Source organism: Macrotis lagotis, chromosome 4 (genome assembly GCF_037893015.1).
Source record: "Macrotis lagotis isolate mMagLag1 chromosome 4, bilby.v1.9.chrom.fasta, whole genome shotgun sequence".
NCBI lineage: Eukaryota > Metazoa > Chordata > Mammalia > Peramelemorphia > Peramelidae > Macrotis > Macrotis lagotis.
This window is the reverse complement of record NC_133661.1, coordinates 54,245,704-54,256,752: the sequence shown is the minus strand read 5'-3', so window position 1 is coordinate 54,256,752 and position 11,049 is coordinate 54,245,704. Positions and strand designations below refer to the sequence as shown.

At 48.3% G+C, this 11,049-nt stretch overlaps 1 protein-coding gene across 2 annotated transcripts; it reads left to right on the top strand.

Annotated features, from left to right (window-relative positions):
- The first annotated feature begins 1,177 nt into the window (after window positions 1-1,177).
- Window positions 1,178-10,789, top strand: SYNPO2L (synaptopodin 2 like). 2 transcript variants are annotated; one of them, XM_074232850.1, is made up of 4 exons: window positions 1,178-1,449; window positions 2,401-2,552; window positions 3,068-3,582; window positions 6,602-10,789. In XM_074232850.1, the coding sequence occupies exons 1-4, from the start codon at window positions 1,345-1,347 to the stop codon at window positions 8,779-8,781; spliced, it is 2,952 nt and encodes a 983-aa protein (XP_074088951.1). In that variant the 5' UTR covers window positions 1,178-1,344; the 3' UTR covers window positions 8,782-10,789. The 2 variants fall into 2 exon arrangements, with proteins under 2 accessions (XP_074088951.1, XP_074088952.1); XM_074232851.1 differs by lacking the exons at window positions 1,178-1,449; window positions 2,401-2,552; window positions 3,068-3,582 and adding an exon at window positions 4,669-4,906.
- Window positions 10,790-11,049: the final 260 nt, after the last annotated feature.

Genomic DNA, 11,049 nt, shown 5'->3' with positions numbered 1-11,049 from the left:
TTCCCTCAACTTCCAATTCTTTGCCTTTCAAACAGAGCTGCTATGAATATTTTTCTACATGAGGGGTTTTTACCCTTTTTCATGATCTTTTTAGGATATAGACCCAGTGGGGGTATTGCAGAATCAAAGGGTATGCACATTTTTCTTGCACTTTGGACAAAATTTCAAATTGCTCTCCAGAAAGGATGTTTCAGTTCACAACTCCACCAACAATGTATTAGTGTTCCAGATTTTCCATAGCCCCTCAAACATTAATCATTATCCTTTTCTGGTCACATTGGTCAATCTGAGAGGTGTGAGGTGGTACCTCAGAGATACATTAATTTGCATTTTTCTAATCAATAATGATTTAGAACAATTTATCATATGATCATAGATAACTTTGATTTTCTCATCCAAGAATTGGTTTTGCACATCCTTTGACCATTTGTCAATTGGGAAATGATATTTTTAATAAATTTGACTCCATTCTCTATATATTTAAAGTGAGTCCTTTGTCAGAAACACTAGTTGTAAAAATTGTTTCCCAATTTACCACATTCTTTTTTTATCTTGTTACAGTGGTTTTGTTTGTGCAAAAACTTTTCAATTTAATGTAATCAAAATTATACAGTTCGTTTTTTATAATGTTTTCTATCTCTTCTTTGGTCAAAAACTGCTTCCCTTTCCATAGATCTGACCAGTAAACTATTCCTTCATCTCCTAATTTGCCTATACTATTGTCTTTTATGTTTAAAGCCTAAACACATTTGTATAGGTGTGAGATGTTGGTCTGTGGCTAGTTTCTGCTATACTATCTTCCAGTTTTCCCAGCAGTTTTTATTGAAAAGTGAGTTCTTATCCCAGAAGCTGGAATCTTTGTTTTTTTATCAAGTAGATGGACATTTCTAATAAGGATTTGGCTATGGCATTAGGGCCCTTGGAATGGCTTTTATTATTTGCATATATGAAGGGTCACTGTCAGCTGGCCCACCAATCAACAGAGAAGTAAAAGTGGCTAGAGGGCTTAGCATCACAGTAGGACCTGGAGGCTAGGGGTTGTGACACATGGAGAACTTGGGAGGGCAAAGAGCTTTGATTAAAATTAGCCCTTGTAGTGGCATAGCCTGAGGAACTGGGGCGGGGGTGAGCCAACAACTATTTTGAGCACAGATCCGATTGACGGGACATATGTCCTGGGCAGGACTGAGCCAAGGGCCAGCCACCATCTGGGGGGAGGGGAGGAAAGGCCTAGAGGTTAGTAGCAGTAGCAAGACAGACAGACGGGAAGGACGGGGGTTCTAACCCCTCAACATTTTCTTGGGACAGTCTCTAAGAGGCAAGGGCCACAGGCTGAGCTAAGGAATGGGTGCTGAGGAAGAGGTTCAGGTCACGCTATCAGGGGGAGCTCCCTGGGGCTTCCGACTACAAGGGGGTGCCGAGCAGAGGAAACCTTTGCAGGTGGCCAAGGTAAGGAAGACCCCCAGAGAGGGGTTGGATACAAAGAAGGAGACATAAAGGGTATCTGGGAATAGCCTTATAAGGAAAGAAAGGGTGAGTGGGAAAAGAAAACTTCTGTGTACTCTACATCTGGGTAGAAAGAGGTGGATCTGAGCACCTGACCTTATTCAGGGGCATTTGAACACAGTCCTGGTTATAGAAAGGAAGTTAGATTCCACCTTAGTTCCACAGAGCTAAGGTGGACTCCATAGAAGCTAGATCCTGAAAACTTGACACCCAGACTTGAGGCTGCATGGTTCTGCCCTCCTTTAGACTGCATGGTCTATCCCCCTACTTCATTCCCATATACATATTCATATAGCTGAAGCTTCAGGCTGTTGGGGAAAGACTGATGTCTCCTACAATAACCTGACTAATCTAGACTCAGACCTTGCGTAGATTTAGAGATCTCTTAGTTGGACTCACAGGGAAATGGGGGGGGGGGGGGGAGATCTGGGTACAATTCTGGTCTATTCAGAGGAATTCTACACATAATCCTCCAGATATAAAGAGATGCAGAAACTGAGGCCCAGTGATGTTGTGACTTGTCCAAAGTTGCACAATTAATAGATAACAGAGTCAGGATTTTATCTCAGGAGTTACTGGTCAATGTGGGTAGGGCTCATGGAAGGCAGCCTTGTGGGGAGAAACCCCAGACCATCTATCTCCTCCTCTTTGTAGCATCCCAAACTTTTTTCCTCAAGCAAAATTCTGTTTTCTTTCCTGTATACTGGCTCATTGGTTAAATCTGCCCCAATGCCTACCCCAGGATCATCCCTTTCCCTTACACTCTCTGTTCTCACCTGCTCAGTAGCAAAAAACTTGACTCCACTTTGATCTTCCCTCCTCTCACCCTTAACTGAGAGGTCCTCCCTAAACTGCAACATCTCCCTCTACTTTTGTCTAACCTCTCTCCCTCAGATACGCAGGAGAAGTCAGGCAGGCCGAGCAGGGCTTAGAGAACAAGACCAGTTGCTGTCCATCAATGGGGCAGCTTGCACCGGTCTTTCCCATGCCAGTGCCATGAACCTCATCGATGCTTCAGGGGCCCGACTCATCCTCACTGTGCGGCGGTATGGACACTTTATCCCTTCTTGGTCCATGTCCCACCCACCCAGCACAGTTCCCATACCCTTCCCCAATTCTGGGCTCTTTCTCACCAACCAGTCTCAGCTTCCTAAATTCTTGTTTGTCTGTGGCTATTTGGGGCTGGAGGGTGGGTGTATATGTGTGTATGTGTAAGTGGGGTCATGGGTCATGGGTGATTGGGCCGTGTTTGTGGGAGTGTTGGTGCTTCTGTCAAACTTGGGCCACCTCCTTCCCTGCTTGTCTTCCTCTTGGGTTCCTTCTGCTGAAATCTCCCTACATCTTCACCTTTTCTCTCCATCAACCTCTTTTCTTGTCTTCTCCTCATCACTACCCAGCCCTGCTAGACCTACCCTTGTGTTTAAAGTTCATTTCCTGTACTTTGACCAAGTCTCTTCCTTTCTCAATCCATCTTTAGTTATTTCTTTGTCAGTTTATTTTTCCATCTTTACCCACTTTACCTCTTATGACCTGATACTCAATTCTTCTCTCCTATGTACAGGGTAGGTGATGTAGGGCCTGTGCGCTCTCCATCTCCTGGTGAGCTTCGGGTGCTGTCTCCTTCATCCCCACTGAGTCCTGAGCCCCCTGGGACTGCAGCCCCTCAGCCTCTACAGCCCGGAAGCCTGCGATCACCCCCAGACAGTGAGGCATATTATGGGGAAACAGACAGTGATGCAGATGGCTCTGCCACTCAAGAGAAGCCCCGTAGACCCCGTCGCAGAGGACCCACCAGACCCACCCCTCCAGGGGCTCCACCCGAAGAGGTCTCTTTATCTGACAGCCCTGCAGAACCTGCCCCAGCCTCTCTTGAGTCCCCAGCTCCAGGAGGCAGCCGGGTGAGCTCTCCGGTCTGGGAAGATGGGGCATCTATTCAACCGCCTCCAGCTGAAGCTCTGCTGTTACCTCATGGTCCGCTCCGACCTGGGCCTCATCTCATTCCCATGGTGGGGCCTGTGCCTCACCCAGTGGCTGATGATCTCACCACCAGTTACACCCAGAAAGCCAAGCAAGCCAGTGAGTGACTGATACCCTTCCTTGAAGCTTGGAACCCAAATCTCTTTTCAAGCCCATGTTCTAGGCTCTTCCTTCTGCCTGCCCTGACTTTTCCCTTGAATTTATTCTGAGAGAACAGGCAAAGAGGACTGATAGTGGTAAAAGGGAACAAGGACTATTTTCCTGCCCCTCTATCCCCCCAATGGGTGGGGTATTTTCCCCCCTCCTTGATTCAGAGTTCAGATTCAGATTCAAGAAGGCTCAGATTATTCAAATCAGGGTCCAGAAAGGGCTGTTGGGTTAGGAGAGGAGGGAGTATGAACAGATGCTGAGATTTTTGCAACTTGGCAGGGCAGGAGCAGATAGAGATGGGGAGTATTTGGAGATCATGTTAGAAAACGTCAGGGTTATTTGTAGGTACAATATCAGAGCTGGTAAAGAAAACTGGGAGGACAAGTCAAGAGAATTTGTAAATAGAGTTACAAATAGTGGAGACTGTGAACCTAGTGTGAAATCATGAGAGAGACCTGGTAAATGGGGAAGGGTTTAGAGAGATATCTCCTGCTCTTTATTTCTGGCAAGAATGTGGATCTATGCAGAGGAGGCCAGTAAGTACCACTTATCTCAGGCTCTTTGCTATTTTTGGTGTGGACTATGGAACAGGGTCTAAGAGTGACACCCCCAGGACTTCCCTGGCCTTCCAAAAATTTTAGATGTTTCTCCAACTCCAAAACTTCCTCCCTTTCCAGTATCCTAACTCCCAGATTTCAGGATCATGAAACTTCATAGTTTGGGTTTAGGCAGACAGAGCACCATGATTTATGGAGAATCTAAGTTCCCTAGGAGGTTTCTAAACTGTATCTAGAGAATCCTTCATCTCTCCCAGGGATCCATGCTAGTGTTACATTCTTCTTGAAATTCTTGTCTTTGTCTCCTACCTTCCTTTGCCTCCCCACTTGCCCCTCAACTCCTAAAATATTAGTCTATGGGCTAGGGATATTTTTAACTAGGCAGTTCTCATGCTGCTGGCCCAAGAAACTTATTGTTGGTGGGAGCTAGGCAGATGCCTATGTCCATCATAGCAGAACTTATGGTGGGGTGGGGTTAGGGGAGGGGGACTAAGGACCAAAAATAGCCCAATGAGCTCACTCAGCTGCTAGCTCTGAGGCCAAGACAAAGAGGCTTTAAAAGGTGTTGGGGAAGGCCCAAGCTGGTCCTGCTCCAAACAACGGTGCCTTGATCAGCATGGAGACCTTCAAAACTTTCAGCCAGGAGTCCCTCAGCCAAACCACCTGGGACAAGGACCCAGGCTCTGGATCTGAGCGGCAGGACCAACCATATGCAGGTATCACCCGCCCATATTGAAAGGATGCCTAGGACTTGGGATGGTAGGGTATCTAGAGAAACCAGAGGTGGGAGGTCTAAGGGAAAGTTTGCATCTCTTCCCTCCCTCATCTTTCCTGTTCTCCTTCTTCCTGCTCTGAACAACAGGCTGGGGTTTCCTCCCTTTTCAAGAAGTGGGCTGATATTTATTCACATCAGGGAAAGTGTTTATGGGCATACTCCTGTAACATAGTGCACATGAGGAGAGCAAGTGAACAAAAGGTGGTATTTGTGAATGTATATGGAGAAGAGTGAGAATACATCTGAGAACTCTTATATTTGAGCTTTTGTGCAAGTGTTTGTGTGCTTCCATGTGAACAGAGAAAATGTATAAGGATGAGAGCCCAGAAAGGGAATGTATGCATACATATGTGTCAAGAATTTATGATGTGTTTTATAGATTGGGCTAGGACTGTAACAATAAAGTGGCTTGGAAACTTGAGTAATAGAGATAGTCGGAGCCTAAGAATGGAGGGATATGGGCTGGGCCCCCAGGAATTGGTAGTATCTAAGCCCTAGGCGGGGTTATGGGTCGAAATGGGCATCAGATGCATGCCTTTCTCAATCTCCTGGCCCCACCCTGCCCCATGGTGCTCAGAAGACACTGCAGCTGTGTCTTTCCTTTTGTTCACATTCCCTCCTGGTGCAGTGACTTCAGGGCAGCTCTGCCCAGGAGGACGATATCTTTAATACCATCACCTCCTTCACCTCCAACTTGATTGGGGAGTAAGGGTGGAATTCAACTGGTGACTGAAATATCAACCACCCACATCACTTGTAACATCTTGTGAGTATGGAGTTTGAGGAGTTATGATTGAGGATAGAGTAGCTAAAATGAATTGGAACCTTCACTTCATAAATTGTTAGCTAGATACAGAGATGTCGTTCTTCCTATAGGAGTGAGACATGTAAAATGTATATAAATGGGAATATATAGGTGTGAATGTGACAGCATGTGGAAGTATGAGGAAGAATAGCCAATCTGTAAATTCTTATTCAGTTGAATTTAGTTTATGTTGGGTAAAGGAAGGCAGAGTTCTCTTCCAGAGGGGCCTCTTTACATGGCCCCCTCTGGAGGAGGAGGGTGCCCCCATCTTATCTTCTTTGTCTCCCTGATCCTTGTTTTATCTCTCAGCTGTGAGAGGTGATGCCAGAGTCAAAAATGGAAGCCAGGAAAGAGTTAGGAATGCTGGGGGCAGGGAGGGAGCTAAATAGAGCTGAGCAGACCTAAGACCACTATTTTGGGAGGACAAATGCAGCTCTAGGGGAATGAGGGACCTGGGCAGAGATAAAAGGACTGTGAAGAGGGCAAAAGCCAACAATTGGTAGGCACTAGATTTCATCTTTGCTCTCGTTGCCCTTGATTTCTTCAGTGCCTAGAGCAACTCCACCTTACCCCTTCTACGTATGAATTGTGTGTGGCCTTTGGATGGGGAAAATCTGAAGAATGTCAAGATGGACTTTTCTTTAGGCCGGAGATACCAGATGATCAATATGGATTGTAAAATCTGGAGGGTGGAGAATAAGGAATAGGGGAGGCTGACCTGGGTAGGAAAGAGCCCATGGAATTCCACTGTCTGGAGGGGAGACCAGGACTGCTTTGGAGGGTGAGTTCCACAATATGCACTGACCATTCCCCTCTCTTCATTTCCTTCAGAACTGCAACGCGCGGAAAGTGTCCAAGAGAAGAACATAAAGGAAGCCAAGACCAAATGTCGGACGATTGCATCTCTACTGACAGCGGCACCCAATCCCCACTCCAAGGGTGTGCTTATGTTTAAGAAGAGGAGGCAAAGGGCCAAGAAGTATACTCTTGTCAGCTTTGGGGCTGCAGCAGGAGAGGGAGCAGGGGTGGGGGGTGAAGAAGAGGAAGACGGCATCCCCCCGACCAGTGAGTCGGAGTTGGAAGAGGAGACTTTCTCGGATGCCCGGAGCCTCACTAACCAGTCAGACTGGGACAGCCCCTATCTGGACATGGAGCTGGCCCGCTCAGGTTCAGGCACAGCCGAAGGGCAGGGACCAGGGCCAGGGGGTGGCCTCAGTGAAGCTTCAGGGAGAGGGGCGAGGCTTTTTGAGCAGCAGCGGCAGCGGGCAGCCTCTAGCTCCCTAGAGCAACCTAATGCTACCCCCCCATCGCTGATGAATGGGAGGGGGCCTCCCCCACCTCGGCCACGAAGTACACCTCCCGAGGTAGCCTTATTACCACCTAGCCCCATGCTGCCCCTACCTCCCAGCCCCATTCCTTTGGCCCCTGCAGCAGGAGCCCCTCTCCCAGCCACAGGCATTTTCAATCGGTCGGCAAGGCCATTCACTCCAGGATTTCAAGGACAGCGTCCAGTCACCACTTCCGTTGTTTTCCGTCCCCAAGCCCCAAAGAAGACAAATGAAAGCTTTGGGAGTCCTAATCCTGTTCTTCCCCCTTTCTTGTCTTCACCCCAAGGTCCCAGCCCTATCCCCAACTTCTCTACCCCCAAGGATCCTGGCAAGGTACCAGTCTCCATCTCCACTAATGCCCCATGCTCCTCAGGCCCAGTGACAGCCACCACCTCCTTATATATCCCTGCCCCCAATAGACCCATGACGCCTGGAGGTCCCCCTGATTCCCAGGCTTCGCATGGCATGGCTGCCATGACCTCTACTGCTTCCATCTTCCTGTCTTCTCCTCTGAAGTCTACTGGATTCCCCCCAGCAACCAATCCAAGCAACCCTGCCCCTGAGACTCCCAGTCCCCGGGAGCAGAGAATCTCTGTGCCTGCCCCCCGGACAGGCATCCTGCAGGAGGCCCGTCGCCGAGGAGGACGCAAACAAATGTTCCGTGGGGGGACTGAAGAGAAAAAGAATTCACCCAACCCTGAGCTGCTGTCATTGGTACAGAATTTGGATGAGAAACCTAAGGCTGGAGGAACTGAGTCTGGTCCTGAAGAGGATGCCCTGAGCCTGGGAGCTGAAGCCTGCAACTTCATGCAACCTGCAGGGGGCCAAAGTTTCAAGACCCCACCCCCTGTGATCCCTAAGACCCCACCCCCCATGGCACCCAAGACCCCACCTCCTGTGGCACCCAAGCCTGCACCCCGGGGTCTTCCTGATGGTCTGGTGAATGGGACTGTTCCCTCCACAAGTGTCCTCCCTGAACCACCGAGGCTACAGGGCCGAGGTGGAGAGCTATTTGCCAAGAGACAGAGTCGGGTAGATAGGTATGTAGTGGAAACCACACCTGGTTCTGGTACTGGCCCAATCTTTAGCTCCCAACCCCGAAGCCCCTCTCCTACCCCTTCATTGCCTCCTTCATGGAAATATTCCCCTAATATCCGTGCCCCACCTCCCATTGGCTACAATCCATTGCTTTCTCCATTTTTCCCACTGGCTGCCCGGACCCTTCCCAGCCGCACACAGCCTCAGGGACCCCGAACAACCACAAAGCCAGGCATCAAGGCCATCGACTTCATGAGGCACCAGCCCTACCAACTCAAAGCTGCCATGTTCTGCTTTGATGAGATTCCTCCAAGCCCTAGCCCTATTCCCCCAGGGTCTTCCAAGACCACTCGAGTCCATGAGATACGTCGATTCTCCACCCCAGCTCCCCAACCCACTTCTGAGCCCCTGGCCCCAACTGTACTCACTCCCAGAGCAGCCACTTCACTGGATGAGCCCATTTGGAGAGTAGAGATACCTCCAAGTCCTATTCATGGCCCTAGCCCAGCCCCAACTCCAGGGTCTCCTCGGGGTCTTGGAACCTCCCCTGGCTCCTGCAGCTTCCAGGTGGCCAGGCCTCGGTTCTCAGCTGCCAGCTCTGGACTGCAGGCACATGTGTGGAGGCCTGGAGCAGGCCATCAGTGAATTGGGCCCAGTAAAGGGTGCCAGAAAATGAAGTACATAGCAAGGCCTCAGAGCCACCCCAAATCCTCCCTCTAGATACCTGGCGAAAGTTCCCCTGTCAGGGCTGACCTGATACTTCCTTTCCTGGTATTTTTGTCTAGATTTCTCTGCTTGGATATCTCTTGCCTCTTTTTTATGTTGGTTTCTCAGCTTGTGTGCCCTTGCTCCTCTTGCTGTCTTTTCCTCCTACTCATTCTTTTGTTGTGCCTATTTGTGTGTCTCTCCTTTTAAGCTGTCCTTTTCTCTCTTGGCCTCCTTTTACACGTATTGAGTTGTCTGAACCTAAATGCAAAGAGAAGGCCCTGCTCTTGGAGCCTTAGACCTGGGCAACTGATGAGAGAAGGAACCTGCTGCCTGGCAGGTACTAGAGAGACCAGGTTCTGATTCTTGTTTGGGCCTCTCCTTTCTCCTCTTCCCCAGTCCTGGCTCACATCTGGACATGTGTGTGTGTCCAAATAAGGTGAGGAAGAATAGGAAGGCAAGTTCTAATCTGGGTTCTTCACATAGCTCTGCTAAGGTCTTTTTGTGAAAGAGGTGGCAGAAACCATTTGTTTCTCTCATAGGTGATATGTATAGTCCCCACAAAATGAAGAGACCCAGCTTTTGGCAATGAGGAAATGGTACCCAGAAAACCCTAAAACCTTTTCTCCTTCCAGAATGTACTCTGAACCTTCCTTAAATCTCAGTCAGCCACCCAAATACTGTGGGAATAGAGAAACTGATGGCCAGGGGCAACTTTGAGGAGGGGGAAGGGGAGGATAGATAGACTTAAATTTGTTTGAAGGAGGATGGAATTCTCCAAGGGCTCATGCCAATGGAACCTGAGTAGTGGGTTGTGGAGAATGGAAAACTTCCTCTGAGCAAGGATGAACCACTGGCTTCTTGACTTCATGGATCTAAGCCAGAAAGGGGATCCTGCCCTAGGACATGAAACAGGGCAAAAGAGAAGCTGGAACGACTAGGCCAGGGGGAGGCCAAGCGTGGGAGTGTGAGAATGGATGTTGGCAGAATGAAAGTGGGTAAAGACAGATTGTGAGGGAGAGGGGAATGATGACAGAACTGTAGGGACAGGAGTTGTTAGCAGAGTGAGGGAGGGATAACAGAGTATATACTGGTAAAATACAATAATAACCACTAAATCTGCAGCTTACACTGCAGTAAGGGTTTTACAAATATCTCATCTGGTCTCACACAACCCAGGGAGGGAAGTGCAATTATTATCCCCATGTTACAGATGAGATAACTGAGGCAAACAGAGGTGAAGTGACTTGCCCAGGGTCACATAGCTAGTAAATGTCTGAGACTGAATTGGAACTCAAGTCATCCTGACTCCAGGTCTAGCATTCTATCCACTGCACTAGCTGCCCCCTAAGAATATAGGGAAAAGGTCCTCAGAAACTGTGCTGCTTCCTCTGTGTCTATCCTTTAGTCTGCATCCCCTGTTGTAGCTGAGTAAGGGCAGGAAAACATCAGTCTCCTAGCCCTTTCCACTCCCATAGGATTTAAGTCCATATTTTCCTGCTTTAGGCTTTAGACCCTGATCTCTGAGCTGGGGTGGGGATTAAGGGAAGGGGAGCAAAATATGAGATATATTCTCTATAGGGATTCCTCCCCCAATCACTTCTGCTACTTAGTCTTTAAATTGTTTCCCTTTTGTCTCAGGTGTGAGTCACTGTATTTTGATTTGTGCACAGAAATAAACTTGTATCCCACACCTTTTTGGTGACCTTGCTTCTCACTCCTACCTTCGTCCCCAGTTTCTACACAACAACATCATCTTCCCTTGTTCTTCAGTTCTTGGTTCTTTTCCGTTCCCTGCTTTTCCCATTCCTCTATCTCCTCTTCCCTATTCTGTTCCTTGTCCCTCTTATTCATACAGCTTGTGCTTTTTTTTGCCTTTCTCCATCATTTCCCAGTCAACATATACATATACCTTCTTGATTTCCCTCAAGTACTACACAGCAGAGAAATTGGCTCTTCAGTTAAAACTAAAAGAAGTTTGAGAGGATCTTTGAGACTATAGGTCCTGTTGTCCCTAAATTTTTAGCCATCACTGGAAAACTTGGGGTGATAGTGTTAGTGAAGAAAACCCAAGACTGGTTAGAGAGATCACTTTTGGGGGCTTTTAAGGAGGGGATAGTGCCACACATCTTATCCTGTCAATAGGGGGCATGGTTGTGCCACTAATCAGCCCAAGGCTCTATAAAAGCTCCACGGAATCATAAAATT

Excerpts from the sequence above, each read along its gene's own strand:
- SYNPO2L (XM_074232850.1), top strand. The coding sequence starts at position 1,345 with ATGGGTGCTGAGGAAGAGGTTCAGGTCACGCTATCAGGGGGAGCTCCC. Across the intron at positions 1,450-2,400 it reads AACCTTTGCAGGTGGCCAAG|ATACGCAGGAGAAGTCAGGC; the intron begins GTAAGGAAGACC and ends TCTCTCCCTCAG. Across the intron at positions 2,553-3,067 it reads CTCATCCTCACTGTGCGGCG|GGTAGGTGATGTAGGGCCTG; the intron begins GTATGGACACTT and ends TCCTATGTACAG.